The sequence below is a fragment of the Lactuca sativa genome, chromosome 7 (assembly GCF_002870075.4).
Source record: "Lactuca sativa cultivar Salinas chromosome 7, Lsat_Salinas_v11, whole genome shotgun sequence".
In the NCBI taxonomy this organism is placed as follows: Eukaryota; Viridiplantae; Streptophyta; class Magnoliopsida; order Asterales; family Asteraceae; genus Lactuca; species Lactuca sativa.
Window position 1 is genome coordinate 102,047,700 of NC_056629.2, and position 21,828 is coordinate 102,069,527.

At 39.4% G+C, this 21,828-nt stretch overlaps 2 protein-coding genes and 1 long non-coding RNA gene across 8 annotated transcripts; 1 reads left to right on the forward strand and 2 right to left on the reverse strand.

Moving 5' to 3' along the window:
* The first annotated feature begins 311 nt into the window (after positions 1 to 311).
* On the forward strand, positions 312 to 2,200 carry LOC111889093 (F-box/LRR-repeat protein At5g02910). Its single transcript, XM_023885238.3, has 2 exons — positions 312 to 1,849; positions 1,932 to 2,200. Exons 1-2 carry the CDS (start codon positions 335 to 337, stop codon positions 1,989 to 1,991), a joined length of 1,575 nt encoding a protein of 524 aa, XP_023741006.1. The 5' UTR covers positions 312 to 334; the 3' UTR covers positions 1,992 to 2,200.
* Positions 2,201 to 3,874: 1,674 nt separating this feature from the next.
* LOC122194987 (uncharacterized) lies at positions 3,875 to 6,917 on the reverse strand. Of its 6 annotated transcripts, XR_008225214.1 has the most exons (4): positions 6,262 to 6,917; positions 5,390 to 5,477; positions 5,059 to 5,096; positions 3,875 to 4,857 (listed from the first exon to the last, which is right to left on the reverse strand). XR_008225214.1 is itself a non-coding variant. In XM_042896417.2 (3 exons), the coding sequence occupies exons 1-3, from the start codon at positions 6,270 to 6,272 to the stop codon at positions 4,421 to 4,423; spliced, it is 312 nt and encodes a 103-aa protein (XP_042752351.1). In that variant the 5' UTR covers positions 6,273 to 6,917; the 3' UTR covers positions 4,045 to 4,420. The 6 variants fall into 6 exon arrangements, 1 of the variants encoding a protein (XP_042752351.1); XR_006184883.2 differs by lacking the exon at positions 5,059 to 5,096 and having other exon boundaries at positions 3,875 to 4,656; XR_008225212.1 differs by having other exon boundaries at positions 3,875 to 5,245.
* A 12,077-nt stretch (positions 6,918 to 18,994) lies between these two features.
* Positions 18,995 to 21,271, reverse strand: LOC122195045 (uncharacterized). Its single transcript, XR_006184973.2, has 3 exons — positions 20,656 to 21,271; positions 19,842 to 19,929; positions 18,995 to 19,178 (listed from the first exon to the last, which is right to left on the reverse strand). It is a non-coding gene; the product is annotated as an uncharacterized LOC122195045 (long non-coding RNA).
* Positions 21,272 to 21,828: the final 557 nt, after the last annotated feature.

The window sequence follows — 21,828 nt, forward strand, 5'->3', positions numbered from 1 at the left end:
AGAAGTGTTATATTAATATTTAAAATAAAAAAGTTAACAAAAACTTAATTATTTTAGAACAAATCAGAAAAAAAGGACCCGCGCTTTGAAAAAAACAGCAGGCCATAACGTGATAAGGCGCGTCTTGACACGTTATTTGGACGTCACGTTTAATAAACCCGTCTCGGACGTTTTTGTAACGGCTTGGTCACGGCTCGCTGTTCGCTATGATATGTCTTGAGGCGAGTCACCACACTTCTTAGAACCGTGATTATAATTCATATTAATGATAAATAAAATTGTTATTTGTTTTATTTAAATAATATAATAGGTTTGTATAAAAATTGATTTGAATATGAAAAGGTATACGGCGATTGAGATCTGTGCAGTTTTTGACGAAGGAAAACAGGAGGGCTTTCTGTTGAAGATGTTGAAGGAAGGACCAAATCAAGCTAAAATTCCCCGGAAACGGATTAAGTTTCAAGAAGTCATGGAGAAGGAGGAAGAGGATGGAATCAGTGCGTTGCCTGATTGCTTGATTCTTGAAATCCTCTGTCGTTTACCCTCCACAAAAGATGCCATAAGAACAGGTACACTCTCCAAACGATGGGCAAATCTTTGGACTTGGGTACCGACTCTGCTTTTTAGACATTTTGATATTCCCCTGTCTCAATGTCTAAAAAACCCTAACTCAAGGTCCAATTTCCCTCTATTGGTGGAGAAAACCCTAACTCAATGTCGCCAGTTGAAGCTCAAGAAATTCCAAATGCATACCAAATATGATATTCGTTTTGAAGCGCAGTTCAACAATTGTATTCGTCATGCTGTAAGGTGTAACGTTGAAAAGCTTAGCTTGGAGTTTCTGTATACGAGAAGGGAAGCTGAGTTTCAGTTAGATCAGTTTTTTTTCGTCAATTCTTGTTTTACAGATTTGAGATTAGTAGGCTGCACGTTGAATCCAAGTGGGGCAGTTAGTTGGAAAAATCTTAAGAGTTTGTGTATTTCCACTAAGAATTTAGATGTAGACGTTATGGTAAATATATTATCTGGGAGTCCTCTTGTGGAAACTTTGGTGTTGAAAGATTGCTATGGTGATACGGGTCTGAATATTACTTCAGATGATGAATCTGAATCTGAATCTGAAGCCCATATCATCGGCATCAATGCTCCAAATAGTTCATCACTAAGTCAATGTCGCCAACTGCAGCTCAAGAAATTCACAGTGGTTTCCGATTTTGATAATGAGTTCCAATCGCAACTTAATAGTTGGATTCGTTATGCTATAAGATGTAACGTTAAAGAGATTGTTTTAATCTTATGGAATACGGGATTCGAATCTGAGTTAACCTTAGATCAAACTCTTGTCACCAATTCATGTTTAACTGAGCTGAGATTAGATGGGTGCATGGTTAATCCAATTGGGGCGATTAGTTGGAGAAGTCTTAGGAGTTTGTATATATCCTATCGGAGTTTAGATGAAGATTTGATTGAAAATATATTATCTGGGAGTCCTGTATTGGTAACTTTGGAGTTGAATGATTGCTATGGTCATAGGCGGCTTGATATTACTTCAAAGAGTGTTAAAAACTTGGTGTTATCTGGATTCAGTGATTTTTATGATGAATCTGTGGCCAATATCATTGAAATCAATGCTCCTAATATTTTATCACTAACAATCAAACATGTACTTTTGTCGAAGCTTTTGTTGGTAAATGTGTCTTCTTTAGTCAAAGCTAACTTAAATTATGTTTTTCCAAGTCCAAGGCATCACCCGACAATGACTAAGGAAGCAGAACAAGATACGCTTAAAGGGTTTATAATGAATCTTGGCCATGTCAAGGAGCTTCAAATTGGGTATTTATGTTCCGAGGTAAAATTTGTTTTAATTTTCCATTTTGGATAAAACTTTTTCAATAATATTTAATCACTTTTGTTGTCTTCTCACTTGGTAGGTTTTTTCTTCTTTGCAAGCTGGAGGTTTCATTTTTCCATCAAATGTGAAGCGACTGTGATTAACTGATTAATGATGCCTTGAGTTCATGTTTAGGCATTTAAGTTATCGTGAATTATTTATTTATTTATTTTTTTCGTTTTGGTTTTGTAAAGTAGACTTTCTTCCATTGGGTTGTGGACTATTTCTTATGTCAGAATATTTCATTGGTTGACCGTTTCATATTATGGTGACATGGATTTTAATTGCATTAAACAAAAATTAGTTTTATTTTCTATTTTTATTTATTGAATTTTATTCTAAACCTGTGACAGATTATGATTCCTCAATATCCGATTCCTTTGACAGATTCCATTCCTTCCAAAAACAGCTACGAACCAAACACCCCCTCAGTTTCTTTAATGAAGGGTGTTGAGGTAGAAGACTACAGTAAGAAGCCCTTGGCCAAGAAATCGGAATTGAATAACACTTCTATCCAGAATAGCGATTTCGAATCCGATTCCAATGTTGTAAAAGGTGGGAATAAGACTGGTTCCAAGGTTGAAATAACTGATTTGCGGAATGGCAATGAAACTGCCCCTGGAATTACTGATTCCGATTCCAATGTAATATGTGAACCTCAACTTCAAGTCACGGAAAAGGACTCTATTTCCACTGGTACACATTCCGATTCCGTTGTTCTGCAGAATGGCAATGTGACTAATACTCTATTGGAATCAGACCTCCAATTCCTGGGAAAGGAATCTGGTTGTGTGTCAATGGCAAAAGAAAATGATGTGATGGATGGAAAGGATGCTACCAATTGGAATGTCTGATTACGTTAAGAAAATTGAGAATCATCTTACAAAGGACATCAAGCTCTCGTTCTTGACCCAGAGTGTGTATGGCAATAATTTCACACCCATTTGGATGAGCATGAAATACTCATGCATTAAATAATCAAACAATAGTTTCATATTATAATCATCGATAAGTATGCATAGTTTTAAATTGATCAGGTCAAAGAAATTTGAACATTTGTTATTAAAAATTGATTCACCCAAGACATTATCAGTGAGAAATTACAGAAACCAATAAACTCTAGCAGAATTTATGGTTCAAGGTCCAAAGAACCCCTGTTATCAAGCCAAGAACACCAATGAACTCTGAGGATTTTCATCAAACATCTTGTCTGCGTCACAATAAAATCTCCTGGTCTTGCACTATCATTGTTACAATCCATGAAATATCCATTGAATGGTTGGTTTAGTATATGAAAAAAACACCAGAACGATAAAAAAGAAAAACAAAAATGAAGTAAAACGAAAAGAACGCCATATTTGAAAGTTATTTAAAAAATTCAACATATAATCAAATTCAAAAAGATAGGTCGTGGACTGATCAAATTCAAAAGCTCAAATAAACGATATAAGAATTACGAAAGACAATAAAATAAAGATGTGAAATTCGTACTTCAGGGTTAGCAGTTTCAACATTTAAGAAGAATAATGTTAGGGTTAATAAGCATATCGAAAAACGATGAAAGGCCTCGTACAAAGTAATAAATGGAAAATCTTATAATAATGGGATATAGTCCGGAAATACTTAGGCTTCGTTTGATACGCATCTTTCCAAATTCAAACAGATCTTTCTGGCTAAATGGACTGAAAAGACTGTTTGACTTACACAAAAAAAGAATCTTTCCCGGTAAGATATGTCATTCCAGAAAGCCTCAAAATCATATCTTTCTGGCTAATGGTCTGGAAAGACAATTATCCACTAAATCCTGCCTATTTCTTTTCTTTCTTGGATTATTATTTTTTTAAATAACTTTTTTTAACTTTATTTTTTATTGAATTATTACTTTTTAATGTATTATTTTATATTAAGAAATATTATTTTAATATATAATATTTATGTATTAATAAATATTATTTTATTGGATTATTAGTTTCTTTTAAATAATTCTTTTTTTTTAAATTTCTTTTTTATGGATTAATTTTTCATTGGGTTATTATATATTCATAAATATTATTTATAATATATAATATTTATATATTAATAAATACAACTTTAATTCATTTTTATTGGTTTAATTCTTTTTTTGGACAACACCACCATCCTAATTTATTTAAAAAAAATCTCATCCATTTCATCACTATTGGACATAAACCGGGTCATTTTTCATCATTCAGCACAGTCAATCAGATGTACAATCACACAACATGGTTTTTTTCACACTTAGAAAACTTTCCCAAACAACACTTTACCAGACAACACTTTCCCAAACAGAAACTATCAAATGAGACCTTATATCCTTCCCAAATATACCAAATATACCGAACTGCCAAGTCGCCTGCCCCATATGTCTCGAAGTTGCCCACTTATATACTAAACTAGCACGAAGGCTCGAAAGGAATAGAAAGGCCGACGAAAAGTACAAAGTGACGTCGCAACAGTAGCAATTGTACATCCAAACCATGAGAATACAGCCTGTACGAGGATACGTGGCTAGCAGATCCTGACACAGCCATATGACAGTTGTGTAACGCCATACAAAGTAAAGAAAGTCCTACCTTCGAGTAAGGGTGAGCATCGGAACAGGGTATCCAGTACCAGTACCGGAATTGGAACCGCCGGTTCTAGAACCGGAACCACGTTAAGCAGTTTCGGTTTCAGTTTTTTATTTTTCGGAAGCGCTACCCGTTGGGTACCCGTCGGAACCTGTAACATCCCAAAAACACAGTCTGAAAAATTCGTTAATTTAAAAATAAAAACCATAGTCGATAAACCTCATATAAAAATCATAAGCAATGTATCTCAAAATATTATAACAACTGTAAAGTATATCAGAGTATAAACATCCCAGGTTGAACAATTGGTGTGTGCACTGCAATCTTCCCGAGCTCCTCTTTTGAAAACTGAGTACCTTAAACCAAAACTGAAACCTGTAATCACGAAGCTTAGTGACTCTCCCCAAACCACCACATACCATACAATAACATATAAAGCATATACTGGGCCTTGCCCACTGCATCGGACCGAAGTCCAGAAACTGCATCGGACTGAAGTCCGGAACTAACCAGGGCCTTGCCCTCTGCATTGGACCGAAGTCCGGAACTGCATCTGACCGAAGTTCGGAAACTAACCAGGGCCTTGCCCTCTGCATCGGACTGAATTCCGGAAACTGCATCGGACCGAAGTCCGGAAACTGCATCAGACCGAAGTCCGGAACTAACTGCATCGGACCGAAGTCCGGAACTGACTGAACATAACATAGCATAAACATATCAACTAGCATGAACACGTATACTGCATACTGCATTGGACCAGGGTCTGGAACACATAACACAAAACATGCTTGAATCACAAAGACATCAAGCAATCTAACTACTGCATCGGACCGAGGTCCGGAACTACTGCTAACTAAACGGGCCGGCATTGTGGCCGTAGACCCGTTCCTACTGGAAGGAAACTCACCTCACACTGCTGAAGTCCTGCAGACTCAATCCCACACTGCTGAAGTCCCACAGACGCGACCCCAGCTGCTAGATGACAGATTCCCGATCTGTCAACATCAAAATAACACCCAATTAATAATTGGGTTCCACTACATAACAATATATAAATAACTTGGATAATTACTACATTACCCTAAGCTTGGCTTACCTAAGCCCAAGGTCCAATCCATAGGCCCAAAGTCAACTAGGGATCAAAGCCCAACAAATGGCCCAATTTTCCAAATTGGGCCCAAACCTCTATATGGGCTTCCCTTAAGGCCCAATTGTCCAGTCCAGTCCAACATGCCTCATTCTAAGGGCCCAATATCATACAACCCTCTAGGCCCAAACTATGGCCCAATTTTCCAAATTGGGCCCAATCCTTCATATGGGCCTTACCCTAAAGCCTAACTAATTATTCTAGTCCATTTGATTATTCTTGGATGACCCATTAATAAACCAATTACCAAAGCTCAATCGCAAGGCCCAATTCCAAATCAAGTTTTTAATCTCTTTAGACCAAGGCTCGTAATCCTTTTTATATTTAATTGAAACAAACCATATTTTTTTTAAGTATTTTCCATCACATTTAATCATGCATTAATATTTATTTAGTCGAATATTTAATCTATGAATATATATATATATATATATATATATATATATATATATATATATATATATATATATATATATATATATAAGCCTACCAATTTCCTTGAAGCCCATATGATTTAAAACTCAATTCATCAGCCTATTTATTTATTTCTGTTAAAGTTGAAGTCTAAACCCAAATCTTCAAGCCCAAAAATTAGATCTAACCTAAAGGTAAAAATCGGTCAAGGCATGTACCTCTTCTTCATCTCATATAATCAAGAACAATCACCAATTCACCAGGGAGCTCCAGCCGAGGGTACTCCACCAGAACTGGTTTACAGATCGCTAGCAACTCCTTCTTCGACCTCCTCTGCCAATGAAATTCACCTGAGGCTTTGCCAAACTCAGCCCTTTCCTTTCTCATCTAAACATCTCGGGAACTAGTCTTCAATCACGAAGTGTACATGATTCCTCAAACATATATACACGAGAATGAGAATAGACGAGAATGAGAATGCTATTGAATAAATTAAAACCTCAGATAGAGACATGCCTTGAAGTAGTGATTGGAAATCGCCTTCTTCAGCACATCGGAAGCCTTCTGAAACTTCACCGGAGATCCTTCACTCTTCCGACGGTAACTTCGACAACTGGCAGCAGCTCCGGTGATTGGCAACTCCATCCCCTTTCTCTTTTTCAATCCCAATCCCAATTTCGTCAAGTCTCTATTTCTATTTCGTCGTGCTTCTAACCAGGGGTCTGACGATGAGGAAGTCGGGGATGACACCCTTCTCACATCTGAGTTCTTCTTTCTCGCCCCTCATTTGAGCTCTCTACCTTTCTATCGCCGCCAAATGCACACACCCCTCCTATCTATAGCTAGGGTTAAATTCATACATATAGTTGGCTGATGCAGGTGTAAGGTGTTTTAATCCAAACAAGAGGAGCACATCCCTACCCGCTATGTCGCGTACAGGGAACCGGAGATCAAATTTTCCATTAATGGGAGAAGTAGCCCCTGCATTTTAGTCACTTGGATAATATAACCCCTCAAACTTAGTTTCTATACAAAATAAGTTCGAATTTTACTAAACAGCCACCATCTTCTAAAATCTTTACAATTAACCCTCGAAACTAGCGTTTTCCTCAATTATTATTGACTTTAGGACTTCTATGCATTTATTTATTTATTTTATAAACGGGGTGTTACAATTCTCCCCCAGTTAAATTAGATTTCATCCTCTAAATCTCTAACAGACCACTCATACTGAATCATTATAGATGAACCCCACGGTGGGTAACTTAGCATTACTCGGCAATCTGTTACGCTTATCATACATGAGATCCTCAAATACCATTACTGTTGGAGACTAAAAACTGTCTGAATCCCTGATCTGCCTGAAAACACTGAACTGCCTGAAACACTGACTGTCTGAAACATTGAACTATTTGAACAGTAAATTGCCCGACCACTAAATTGCCTGAAACACGGAACTGCCTGAAATACTGAACTGCCTAAAACACGGAACTGCCTGAAATACTGAACTGCCTGAAACACGGAACTGCCTGAAACACATGTTCCTATATGGCTGCTTTCCAACATCTATCGAGACCTTCCTAGTGTCAATTCATTCATCAGTCATCTGAAATACCGGTTTCTGGCCTGACTGCGGAGCCAAAGGACTCCCTACTTAGTCGCCTCACACAACTCCTAAACGAAATCCTTTTCTGAAAGTAACAGTTACTAGTTATCTTGTCACTGTGGCCCTAACAGCCTTCTGATCTAACTGATTGGTTCCAAGCGTTGAATCCTGACGTCACCAATTCCCAAGCTAAAGGTGATTGCTACATGACCATTGGTAACCTTATGTCATAAATGAATTTAAGTAGTCCACTGCTTCCTTGCTCTCATCTCTGTAGTGGCGCTTCTACAATCTTATCACTGGCTTAACCAGGTCTACTCCGTCTGGGAAATTCTGAAATCCAATCTGTGGATTTCCATTTCCTCACTGTTACACCCGAACTGGTGGGTACTACTGTTCTTTCCGCATTCTAACAACGCACTCACGCTATCTACCAACCTAGTGAATGCTACGGCTACACCCACAGACTTACAACACTCTATCACTATCTGGCTGCTAGTGAACGCTACGGCTACACCCGCAGACTTACAACACTCTATCACTATCTGGCTGCTAGTGAATGCTACGGCTACACCGGTAGACTTACAACACTCTATTACTATCTGGCTGCTAGTGAACGCTACGGCTACACCCGCAGACTTACAACACTCTATCACTATTTGGCTACTAGTGAATGCTACGGCTACACCCGCAGACTTACAACACTCTGACACTATCTCATTCGCTGGTTACTGATCCGAACACATCTAACGTCGAGCATACACACAACCTAGCATCCAAAAATAAACCCATGTCCTGACTGGAATCCCCAAACTGGTTCCCTAAGGCTTGCTAGCAACATTCTGAGAACGCGATCTTCATAACCGCTCTTGCTTCGGAATCCTTGGTTGATTCTGTTGGGTTTTGAGCAATCTAACACTTCCTAAGTGTGCATGCAACCCTAATAAACCTTGGCTCTATGTTTGTCTAATACATGCAAAATAATAATTTTTCCAAGGTTCATAACCTATCTAACATAGCATGGGGAACTTTTAAACATAAAAGAGTTAGATGAGATTACATACCTTTTGATGAGATTGATTCTTTGGAGTTTGAGAGCCAAGCACCAATAATGTGAATGCCTTAAATGGAATCACAAGTCACCACAAACACTTGGAAAACTTTGAGAGAGTGTACACACACTTGTAATTTTTCGGCCACACACAAGCACACACACTAGTTCACTAGTTGCCATTTCATGCAATATAAGCATGCTTATATAGTGTGCATGGTTAGGGTGAAACCCTAATAACCCATGACCTTTCCTTTTCCTAGGATCCATGGGTTAAAAGCTCCATGGATCATCCATGGACTTCCATATAAGCCTAGCCCATTAACAAATGAGTATTAGCCCACACCATATAAAACCAATAGCCCACAATCTAATTACTTTTCCTTTTAATCTCTAAATTAATTCATAATTAATTTAAGACTAAGACTAACTAAATAACACGACTTCATATTAATATATTATAACTTATAATATATTAATAAACATATGTGTATAACTCTCATAAAATTATCCATAAATAGTTCGGGTGAAGTGCAACCCAAATGGACCATGCCGGGTCGGGTCAAGTATATACCAAATAAGTTATGGACTTAGACACCTTATCCAATAGACTCCCACTTGGATAAGTCTAATGACTGTATTTGCCTATATTACTTCAGGAACCAACCAGCAATCGTAGCTCTCGAAAACTCTGTTGAACTATGAAGCGCCATTTTAAGACAAGTGATCACATAATCCTCTGTTCTCATGATATCAGCCGGACAAACACATGGAACTATGTCTTGCTTATTGTCTGGCAGTTGTTTCTCGATTTCCGATTTGTTTGACAAAGAACTTAACTGAACACATCAATTTAGTTTTGACCAGGCCCGGTACATGGGTCAACACAAAATCATCGAGGGGCCCAGATATCGCTTCTATTTCTAGAAGGAACAGATAAACTTCGACTCATATGCTTGTTCTACTACTTGTTGAATTGTACACAAATGCACGTTTTATAACATCAAGTTACTGATGCGTTTACGTGCAATCAATTCACAACCAACTCATAGGTAACAACTCATATCTCTAGGTTTGAAGACTTATATGATATTATCGTTTCACGATCACTCGAGATAAATTCCATGAAGTGATACAAGTGAGCGTGGGTTTATTCCAATACTCATAACTTATGAGTACTCATGAACGTTGTAGCAACCATTGCCATATCTAAACACTTTTAGCCATCTACAAACCCAATTCATACAATTTTGATTCATACCTACTTCCGACGTATGACCGACCGTGGAGGTTCGAATAAATTAATTATTCTGGAAGTCAAAACATGCAAAACTGAAACAATAGTAAATAATTGACAATGACAGTAACACTTTACTCATAAATAAATCACAAACTTTATTCATCATCAAACGTCGATTACATTTTACAAGTTTTAGGAAAACTATCTAATCTGTAAAACTAATATCATCCCTCAGCCCGATGCGCCTCGCATGCTGAAAATTCTTAACCCTCGTCAGTCCCTTCGTAAGGGGATCTGCAGGATTCTCATCCGACGATACCCTCTTTGCCACGAGGAGTCCTTCTTCAATCTTGTGTCTTATGAAGTGATATTTTCTGTCAATGTGTTGGGATCTGCCACGATCTCTTGGTTCCTTGGCTAAGGTAACCGCACTATTGCTGTCACAGAAAATCTCTATAGGCTCCTTAATAGCCGGTACAACTCTAAGGTCTCCGATGAAGTTCTTCAGCCATATCGCCTCCTTCGCTACTTCACTCGCTGCTATATACTCTGATTCACAAGTCGAATCAGCCACCGTCTCCTGCTTGGAACTCTTCCAAGAGATTGCCCCTCCATTTAAGGTAAAGACCCAGCCCGACTGAGAGCGGAAGTTATCCTTATCAGTCTGAAAACTAACATCACTATACCCTAATACTCTCAAGTCATCACTCCCACCAAGGGTAAGGATCCAATCCTTAGTCCTCCACAGGTACTTGAGAATGTTCTTTACTGCGGTCCAATGAGCCTTGCCAGGGTTCCCCTGATACATGCTGACCATGCTCAAAGCAAAGGCCACATCAGGGCGGGTACAAGTCATAGCATACATGATCGAGCCAACAGCGGAAACATACGGTAATTGGCTCATCTCAGCTATCTCTGCCTCTATACTCGGACTCTGAGTCTTACTCAGTTTGGCATTGCTTTGGATCGGTAAATCTCCTTTCTTGGAATTCTGCATGTTGAACCTTTTCAACACCTTATCCAAGTAGATACTCTGACTAAGTCCAATTAGTCTTTTACTCCTTTCTCTTAATATCCTTATCCCTAGGATATAGGCAGCCTCCCCTAGGTCCTTCATAGCAAAGCACTTCCCAAGCCAGGACTTAACCTCCTGCAAGGTTGGGATGTCATTTCCTATAAGTAGTATGTCATCCACATACAGTACCAAGAAGCTAACTATACTCCCACTAGCTCTGACATACACGCAAGACTCATCTTCACTTCTCGAGAAGCCAAACTCTTTGACCTTCTCATCGAAACAAAGATTCCAGCTACAAGATGCTTGTTTTAATCCATAAATGGATTTCTCAAGCTTGCATACTCTATTAGGGTACTCTGCACTGACAAAACCCTCTGGCTGATTCATGTACACATCCTCAGCCAACTTTCCATTAAGAAAAGCGGTTTTGACATCCATTTGCCATATTTCATAATCATGAAATGCAACAATGGCTAGCATAACCCTAATAGACTTAATCTTTGCTACCGGCGAGAAGGTTTCATCATAATCAATACCCTGAGTCTGAGTAAAACCCTTCGCAACCAGTCGAGCCTTATAAGTATGCACCTTTCCTTCCATGTCGGTCTTCTTCTTGAAGATCCATTTGCACCCGACTGTTTTACGGCCTGGTACATTGTCAACCAAGTTCCAAACTTGATTGTCATACATGGACTATATCTCGCTGTCCATAGCCTCCTTCCATTTAGCAGACTCCGGGCCTGCCATGGCTTCCTTAACACTGCTAGGTTCATCCAAATTTAGCAGTGTACTATCACTGATAAATGTATCACCTTCCGTAGTAATATGAAATCCATAATAAAACGAAGGTGTGTTCCTAACCCGTGTGGAACGCCTCGGAGGTACAGACTTGTCAGCTTGCTCAACAGGAGTTTCCTCCTCAGGTTGATTGCTAGTGTCTGAGGTTCCTTCACCAATTGCTTCTTGAATTTCTTCAAGATCAATTTGCCTCCCACTGTCTCCTTGGCTTATAAATTCTCTTTCATGAAAGACCCCTCTTCTTGCTACAAATACCACATTCTCACTGGGTCTGTAGAAGAGGTAACCGAAGGATTTCTGTGGGTAGCCGATGAAAATACACCTTTCGCTTCGGGGTTCGAGCTTATCATGAGTCTCACGCCTCACGAAAGCTTTGCAACCCCAAATCTTGATGTGGTCTAAATTGGGAACCTTCTCAGTCCACATCTCATGAGGTGTTTTGGTAACCTTCTTTGTAGGGACTAGATTAAGGATATGGGTAGCAGTCTCTAAGGCATACCCCCAAAAAGAGATTGGTAGCGAAGCTTGACTCATCATAGAGCGAACCATGTCTAACAAGGTTCGATTACGCCTCTCAGCTACACCATTTAACTATGGTGTCCTGGGAGGAGTCAATTGTGAGACAATCCCACACTCCTTAAGATAGTCAAGGAACTCGGTACTAAGATACTCACCACCTCGATCGGATTGAAGCATCTTAATGTTCCTGCCCAATTGATTTTCTACTTCCTGTTTGAATTCCTTAAACCTTTCAAAGGTTTCTGACTTATGTTTGATCAAGTAGACATGACCATATCTACTAAAATCATCAATAAAAGTCACATAATACCGATTAGCATCCCTTGTGGCGGTTTTGAATGGCCCACATACATCAGTATGTATTAGGTCCAACAAACCCTCACCCTTTTCACAAGTTCCAGTGAAGGGTGATTTTGTCATCTTTCCAAGTAGATAAGATTCACAACTATCATCCAATTTAAGGTCGCATGACTCCAAGACTCCACTCTTTTGGAGTTGGCCTATGCATTTCTTGTTTACATGTCCAAGACAACAATGCCACAATGATGCTTTATCTAGGCTAGTAGAAGAATCAATATACAACACATTATTTCCTAAGTTGTCTATAATTGACACAGTTTCATACACACCATCACAAGGTAATGCTTTAAAATAAAACACATTTTTAAAGAAAGCATTAATACCACCACATTCATTATCAAACGAAAAGGTAAAACCTTGTTTGTACAAAGCATGAAAAGAAATAATGTTCCTCGCCATTTCAGACGAGTACACACATTTATTCAAATCTAATTTCAACCCATTATTAAGCAACAAAGTATAAACTCCAATCTTGGAAACAAGTGAAGCCTTCCTATTCCCCATGATCAAGTTTATCTTCCCGTGCTCCACATCCTCACTTCTTCTTAGGCCCTGCAAATCAGAACATATGTGAATACCACATCCTGTATCAAGCACCCAAGAGTTAGAATATGATGAGTAATTAGACAATATAGTGTAAATACCTGCGTGGGTGGGTTTCACTTTCCCATCCTTTAGATCCTGCAAGTACTTAGGGCAGTTTCGCTTCTAGTGCCCCTTGTCCAGGCAATAGTAGCAATCAGCATCCTTGGGAATGGCAGAAGGAGTGACAGAACCGCTCTTGGTCTTCGATGAGGAGCCTTCAAGAGACTTTCCCTTGGTACCCTTCGAAGGGTGCTTCCTCTTCTTCCCTTTGCCTTGCCCCATAGCCAAAACAGGGGTAGATGTTGGAGTAGGAGTAGTAGAGGTAACAACCGCCTTGCCCTTAAGACCGGATTCAGCGGTCTTCAAGAGTCCTTGAAGCTTGCTGAGGGTAACTTCCTCCTTTCTCATATGATATGTCATACGAAAATGGTCATAAAAAGAAGGTAAGGAGTGCAAAATGATGTCAATTGCCAACTCCTCAGGGAAGTTCACATTCAGCTTCAGCAAACGATCCACATACCTTTGCATCTTTTGCATGTGGGCCGTGACGGATTCACCGTCCTTCATGCGGGTAGTTATTATGGAGGAGATTATTTCATACCGCTCCTGACGAGCACTCTGATGGTACCTTTCCATCAGGTCTAGGTGCATCTCAAAAGGGTAGAAATCTTCATATGACTTTTGGAGCTCGGCTGTCATCGTGGCCAACATGATGCATGCCACCTTAGTAGCATCTCTCTCATGTGTCCTGAATTCAGTGATCTCCTCAGGAGTAGCAGTAGACTCATCAAGCTCTTTTAACTCCTTATCGAGGACATATTCCTTGTCCTCATAACGAGTAACCATCCTGATGTTCCTAATCCAATCCATGAAGTTGGAACCATCAAAGATGACCCTCCCACAAAGATTCATGAGAGAGAAAGAACCAGTTGGGTTAGAGCCCGAAGCATTAGTGTTGGAAGACATCTGAAAGAAGAAAGCAAGTTTAGATTAGATATATAGAATCCTTAATAAGACACCCAAATGTAATATTAAGGCTAGGACCCAATCACAATATACTATACTTAGAAGAGGGATGTCGTAATCTAAGTAATAATATATTTGAAAGGTAGGTGAATGACGATTCACCAATTTCCACCATGAAAACAAAATGAATTATTAGGTTTTAATTGGATTTGAAATTCCTAGATTCTTTTGAGATTCATTGAACTTTTCAATGGCATGTTTCAATCTCGATTATGCCCTTCAAGTTTTGTGACTGGGATGCCGAGGATCACAAAACAAGGTGTGAATAACCATGTTAGTTCACTTGGTACCCTTAATATTATCACCTAATCAATGTGTCGGTTAACCACACACGCTCCATTGATCTATGACAAACATTAAGTCACCCTTCGTGATCCTTACTAGTCCAAGTTAGTGTGCCGGTTAGCCACACACGCTCCACCAACGACCTGGTAAGGTACAAAGTGTGAATTCCATGGACTAGCACCATGTTCACATTTTTCCTAAAGTAACTAAGATTGGGAATTAAAAAGAGTTTAGTTACTTTATAATAATCATTATACTTTTAATGAGGATTTAAAGTCATTGCCCTACCCGTTCGGCTAACGACCCTCCACCGATCAAGGAAGCGGTGGGTGAGAGTGGACACCCATTAAGCTGCCATTTTATAGGCAACAACCTTATACCCCCCTTATAGACCGGCTTCGTGAATGAGGCCTACTAACGGTAGAACGACTTATTCTTATACATATATATAATAATTAACCATTAATGTTATAAATAGTATAAGGGTTGAATTTTAACTATTAAAACTCTAAGGGTTGGAATTAAAGTTTATTAAAGTGTGTGAAACTTTACAAATTCCAAAACTTGAGGGCAAGTTTTGTAACTATGCAAAACTTTTCATTTCATAACTTATGAATTAAAGGTTCATAAAAATGAAGACTCTTCATTTTCATATAACTTATGTGTTTTAAGTGTGTGTTAAAGAAAAGTGACATTTGGATATCCATAACTTGAGGACAAATTATGGACTCCATTAAAATACATAAATGATCAAGAATTAATTCTAAACAATTCAGCAAATAATTCCTCTCATCTTCTAAATTCATAAGGACATGAACATGATCATAAAAATTTCAAGAATTATATGAACACATAAAATCATGGAATTTTGATATATGCTATTGTAAATGGATTAGAACCACCATTACACCAACTAAAACAAGTTTTAAAACACCAAAACAGTTTAGGGTAATGTTTCTAGTCCATTTCCAGCAGAAAAAGTCGAAATTCTGCATTTTGATCATTCTATTCGACGAGTGCACGAACGTACTTGCCGAGTAGGATGAATTTTGCCTTGTACTCGGCGAGTCCCCCCATGGACTCAGCGAGTCCATCAGCCAGACAGCAACAATTTCAACATTTTTTACTATTTTGCATCAAGTATCAAACAAGCAAGCCTAGGCTCTAATACCACTGTTGGGTTTTGAGCAATCTAACACTTCCTAAGTGTGCATGCAACCCTAATAAACCTTGGATCTATTTTTGTCTAATACATGCAAAATAATAATTTTTCCAAGGTTCATAACCTATCTAACATAGCATGGGGAACTTTTAAACATAAAAGAGTTAGATAAGATTACATACCTTTTGATGAGATTGATTCTTTGGAGTTTGAGAGCCAAGCACCAATAATGTGAATGCCTCAAATGGAATCACAAATCACCACAAACACTTGGAAAACTTTGAGAGAGTGTACACACACTTGTAATTTTTCGGCCACACACAAGCACACACACTAGTTCACTAGTTGCCATTTCATGCAACATAAGCATGCTTATATAGTGTGCATGGTTAGGGTGAAACCCTAATAACCCATGACCTTTCCTTTTCCTAGGATCCATGGGTTAAAAGCTCCATGGATCATCCATGGACTTCCATATAAGCCTAGCCCATTAACAAATGAGTATTAGCCCACACCATATAAAACCAATAGCCTACAATCTAATTACTCTTCCTTTTAATCTCTAAATTAACTCATAATTAATTTAAGACTAAGACTAACTAAATAACATGACTTCATATTAATATATTATAACTTATAATATATTAATAAACATATGTGTATAACTCTCATAAAATTATCCATAAATAGTTCGGGTGAAGTGCAACCCAAATGGACCATGCCGGGTCGGGTCAAGTATATACCAAATAAGTTATGGACTTAGACACCTTATCCAATAGATTCTCCCCCATTTTGATTCAGCTAATGCCCTACAACACCCAAAACTAGAAAAATTCACAATTCTTCCTACCCTCCCATGACCAATCTGCTAGAACTCACGCTTATCCTTGCTAGGGTTTCAACACCAGCTAATCCAAAAGATCACACAACTTCTTAAAAAAATCCAAATAAATCTCCGGTAATAACACGCTAAACCCAGGAAGCTCTGAATCTCAATTGGAGACCCCAAAATATCCCATTGCATCAAGGCCTCTATATTGACCGGATCGACTAGAATATCCTTTTGATTAACATGGTGCCCAAGAAATTGCACCCTGCGCAACCAGAACTCACAATTGAAGGACCTTGCGAAAATTCTCTCCCTCCTCAAAGTCTCTGGCACCTCCCTCAGGTGCTTCTCGTGCTGCTCCTCAGTCTTGGAATAAACGAAGATGATGTTGTACTTTCCCAATCCCGAATCTGGGGAATTGCTCTATCAGTATTCGCTAATGCTTTTCGGCATGCAATTGGCATATGACATATCTTGAAAATATAATTTAGACACAAACCGAGGATAACTTAGGGTTACACTTACTCAACCCTTGGAACAAAAAGCTCCCTTGTGCAGTTTCCCGCAAGTGCTGCACCGAATCCGACCCTGCTGGCCTCTCAGAAGCTGATCTGAAATCTACGATCTCCTCCCAAGACCCCTCACTATAAGCAACCGATCTGGTTCCCTCTTCCCAGTGTGCTCTACGTCAATATCCCACTCTCGAGCTCTATAAGTCATATCATTCAGGGTCTTGCACCCCGAGATACTCATAATCTCCCTGCTATCATTCTACTATATGTTTTGATAACTTACCTTCTATATTTCCTCATCCGATGCATATTGTGGTACCATATAAACTCTTTCTCGAGACTTGGCAGTGAGCCCTGCCACAGTCTCAGTCGTCTGGTGGAGATCTAACACTCTTGCGCCAACTACTGTGCCTCAATCACCTGGGCACACTTCGCCCATAATCTGGTCTAAAAGTCATCCCATGACATAGCATCAACCACATCATCACTCAACCCACTACCAACCTCTTCCTATCAATCTCGTGCTCTATCCCTTAAGAAACAGGAAGTAAGTCAGATCTTGTCTCCTTTCGAGACAACGTCTGGTACTAAAAGTGTTGGTGACATCTGCTGCTAACAATGGGGTCCCTAATCCCCATGAAAATATGAAGTCTCGCAACTTCTGAATTCCTGAAACATCAACGTACGGGTCTTTTCATGACTGCTATCTCAGTTCATAATGCACTCGGCCTCTCATCAGAAATCTCTATAATGCCCTCCTTGATCACACTGAGGATCACAGGAGTCTGGTCAATGATATTGTGCGTAATTCTCAGATGGAATGAACTCCCTCATCTAATCATCAATCTGCCCGGCTCCAGAGTCCGATCCTGATCCCTCGTCGACACCAGAACGACCATCCGGTCCATCACGTAGCGTCACTATACTCGGCAACATATCATCACTAACATCATAATACTCATCCAGGCTCGAGGGATCTCACACACTACTAGTTCCCTGGTCTTATCTCAGCCTTCCTTGATTCGAGTACGGATCCTCTGCTTTCAGTAGTACGGGCCCATACTACCTTCCACATCTATCCGTACTTTCCTCGAGAACTGCCTCAACTCCACCAAGTCACTACTACTGCTACCGATCTCTGCTACTACCATCCTAGGCTTACCCTAGGGAAATCTCTGACCCAAACTAGTCCTCAGCTGTTGAAGGCCTCCTTGTAATGCCAATTAGCAATCACCTGAATACCATCACATGTGACGAGGCTCAGATAATCCTTCGAGTAAAAGACTCGTCCCTACAACGGTTGGACTCAAACAAGAGCTGCACAATAGGGCCAAATCCAGCACTCTTAGATTATTCAACCCTGATCACATGTGACGTGGCGTATTCACCTAATGGCTAACTCCCATCACTCAGAGTCCCATAAGGCACAAATCAAGCAGCATTCAGACACAAGAAACTACTCAGGCAAATCTATCCTCATAACAAGAAACTGTACTAGCATACAATGCTAAACTCATACTATCAGGCATAACCTAAACAATCTATCCTACTACTGTCTACTCAATACTAGCATGCAATTCTTATAATGCTGAAACACATAAAGCAGGCACATAAGGAGTCATTCCTAGATCCTTAGTCCTATTCTAGCATGCTGTTCTACTGAAACTGAAACTGATAATCATAACATAAAATTGTATGGGTAATTTGGGAGTACTTACTTGAGCTCGGCTGATTACATGCACACCACCCTTTTCTCTTTTCAAAGTTCTTTTCTTTCTAAAAATTCTTTTCGCTTCTCTAGAACTCTTTTCTTTTCTCAAACTCCCTTTTTACAAAAACTGATTTTCCTTTTGAAAATTTCTATACCAATTCCTTAGTTTGAGTTTAGACACACCCGAAAGTGTGCCTGAATCACTCAAACCAAGGCTCTGATACCAACTTGTAACATCCCAAAAACACAGTCTGAAAATTTCGTTAATTTAATAATAAAAACCATAGTCGATAAACCTCATATAAAAATCATAAGCAATGTATCTCAAAATATTATAACAACTGTCAAGTATATCAGAGTATAAACATCCCAGGTTGAACAATTGGTGTGTGCACTTCAATCTTCCTGAGCTCCTCTTTTGAAAACTGAGTACCTGAAACCAAAACTGAAAATTGTAAGCACGAAGCTTAGTGAGTCTCCCCAAACTACCACATACCATACAATAACATATAAAGCACATACTGGGCCTTGCCCACTGCATCGGACTGAAGTCCAGAAACTGCATCGGACTGAAGTCCGGAACTAACCAGGGCCTTGCCCTCTGCATCGGACCGACGTCCGGAACTGCATCTGACCGAAGTCCGGAAACTAACCAGGGCCTTGCCCTCTGCATCGGACCGAAGTCCGGAAACTGCATCGGACCAAAGTCCGGAAACTAACCAGGGCCTTGCCCTCTGCATCGGACCGAAGTCCGGAAACTGCATCAGACCGAAGTCTGGAACTAACTGCATTGGACCGAATTCCGGAACTGACTGCATCAGACCGAAGTCTGGAACTGACCGGGACCTTGTCCCCTGCATCGGACCGAAGTCCGGCACTGACTGAACATAACATAGCATAAACATATCAACTAGCATGAACACGTATACTGCATACTGCATTGGACCAGGGTCTGGAACACATAACACAAATCATGCTTGAATCAAAAAGACATCAAGCAATCTAACTACTGCATCGGACCGAGGTCCGGAACTACTGCTAACTAAACGGGCCGGCATTGTGGCCGTAGACCCGTTCCTACTGGAAGGAAACTCACCTCACACTGCTGAAGTCCTGCAGACTCAATCCCACACTGCTGAAGTCCCACAGACGCGACCCCAGCTGCTAGATGACAGATTCCCGATCTGTCAACATCAAAATAACACCCAATTAATAATTGGGTTCCACTACATAACTATAATTAAATAACTTGGATAATTACTACATTACCCTAAGCTTGGCTTACCTAAGCCCAAGGTCCAATCCATAGGCCCAAAGTCAACTAGGGATCAAAGCCCAACAAATGGCCCAATTTTCCAAATTGGGCCCAAACCTCTATATGGGCTTCCCTTAAGGCCCAATTGTCCAGTCCAGTCCAACATGCCTCATTCTAAGGGCCCAATATCATACAACCCTCTAGGCCCAAACTATGGCCTAATTTTCCAAATTGGGCCTAATCCTTCATATGGGCCTTACCCTAAAGCCTAACTAATTATTCTAGTCCATTTGATTATTCTTGGATGGCCCATTAATAAACCAATAACCAAAGCTCAATCGAAAGGCCCAATTCCAAATCAAGTTTTTAATCTCTTTAGACCAAGGCTCGTAATCCTTTTTATATCTAATTGAAACAAACCATATTTTTTTAAGTATTTTCCATCTTATTTAATCATGCATTAATATTTATTTAGTCGAATATTTAATTTATGAATATATATAATAAGCCCACCAATTTCCTTGAAGCCCATATGATTTAAAACTCAATTCATCAGCCCATTTATTTATTTCTGTTAAAGTTGAAGTCTAAGCCCAAATCTTCAAGCCCAAAAATTAGATCTAACCTAAAGGTAAAAATCGGTCAAGGCATGTACCTCTTCTTCATCTCATGTAATCGAGAACAATCACCAATTCACCAGGGAGCTCCAGCCGAGGGTACTCCACCAGAACTGGTTTACAAATCGCTAGCAACTCCTTCTTCGACCTCCTCTGCCAATGAAATTCACCTGAGGCTTTACCAAACTCAGCCCTTTCCTTGCTCATCTAAACATCTCGAGAACTAGTCTTCAATCACGAAGTGTACATGATTCCTCAAACATATATACACGAGAATGAGAATGCTATTGAATAAATTAAAACCTCAGATCGAGACATGCCTTGAAGTAGTGATTGGAAATCACCTTCTTCAGCACACCGGAAGCCTTCTGAAACTTCACCGGAGATCCTTTAACTTTGACAACTAGCAGTAGCTCCGGTGATTGGCAAATCCATCCCCTTTCTCTTTTTCAATCCCACTCCCAATTTCGTCAAGTCTCTATTTCTCTTTCGTCATGCTTCTAACCAGGGGTCCAACGATGTGGAAGTCGGGGATGACACCCTTCTCACATCTGAGTTCTTCTTTCTCGCCCCTCATTTGAGCTCTCTACCTTTCTATCACCGCCAAATGCACACACCCCCTATCTATAGCTAGGGTTAAATTCATACATATAGTTGGCCGATGCAGGTGTAAGGTGCTGCAATCCAAACAAGAGGAGCACATCCCTACCCGCTATGTCGCGTACAGGGGAACCAGAGATCAAATTTTCCATTAATGGGAGAAGTAGCCCATGCATTTTAGTCACTTGGATAATATAACCCCTCAAACTTAGTTTCTATACAAAATAAGTTCGAATTTTACTAAACAGCCCCCATCTTCTAAAATCTTTACAATTAACCCTCGAAACTAGCGTTTTCCTCAATTATTATTGACTTTAGGACTTCTATGCATTTATTTATTTATTTTATAAACGGGGTGTTACAGAACTGATTATAGCTTGGTAAATATGTGTTGTTTTGTATAAAACCATTGAAATTGTGTCGTTTTAATTGAAATTATATGAACTAAATATCAATTTCACCCAATATTTTCTTTTGCTTCATGATTTATGCAATATAAACTCTTGCATCTAATCTCTTCCCACAATCTAAATAGAAGCAATTAAAACACTGGAATTGATGCTTGGAATGTAACAACTCATTTTTCACGTCCAAAAATTTCATTTATCAAA

Bases quoted from the DNA above. Each gene is read 5' to 3' on its own strand.
- LOC111889093 (XM_023885238.3), top strand. From the start codon at position 335: ATGAAAAGGTATACGGCGATTGAGATCTGTGCAGTTTTTGACGAAGGA. The intron at 1,850-1,931 runs GTAAAATTTGTT...CTCACTTGGTAG, and splicing joins TTGGGTATTTATGTTCCGAG to GTTTTTTCTTCTTTGCAAGC.
- LOC122194987 (XM_042896417.2), bottom strand. The intron at 4,634-5,389 runs GTGAGTTTCCTT...GGGATGTTACAG, and splicing joins CAGGACTTCAGCAGTGTGAG to GTTCCGACGGGTACCCAACG.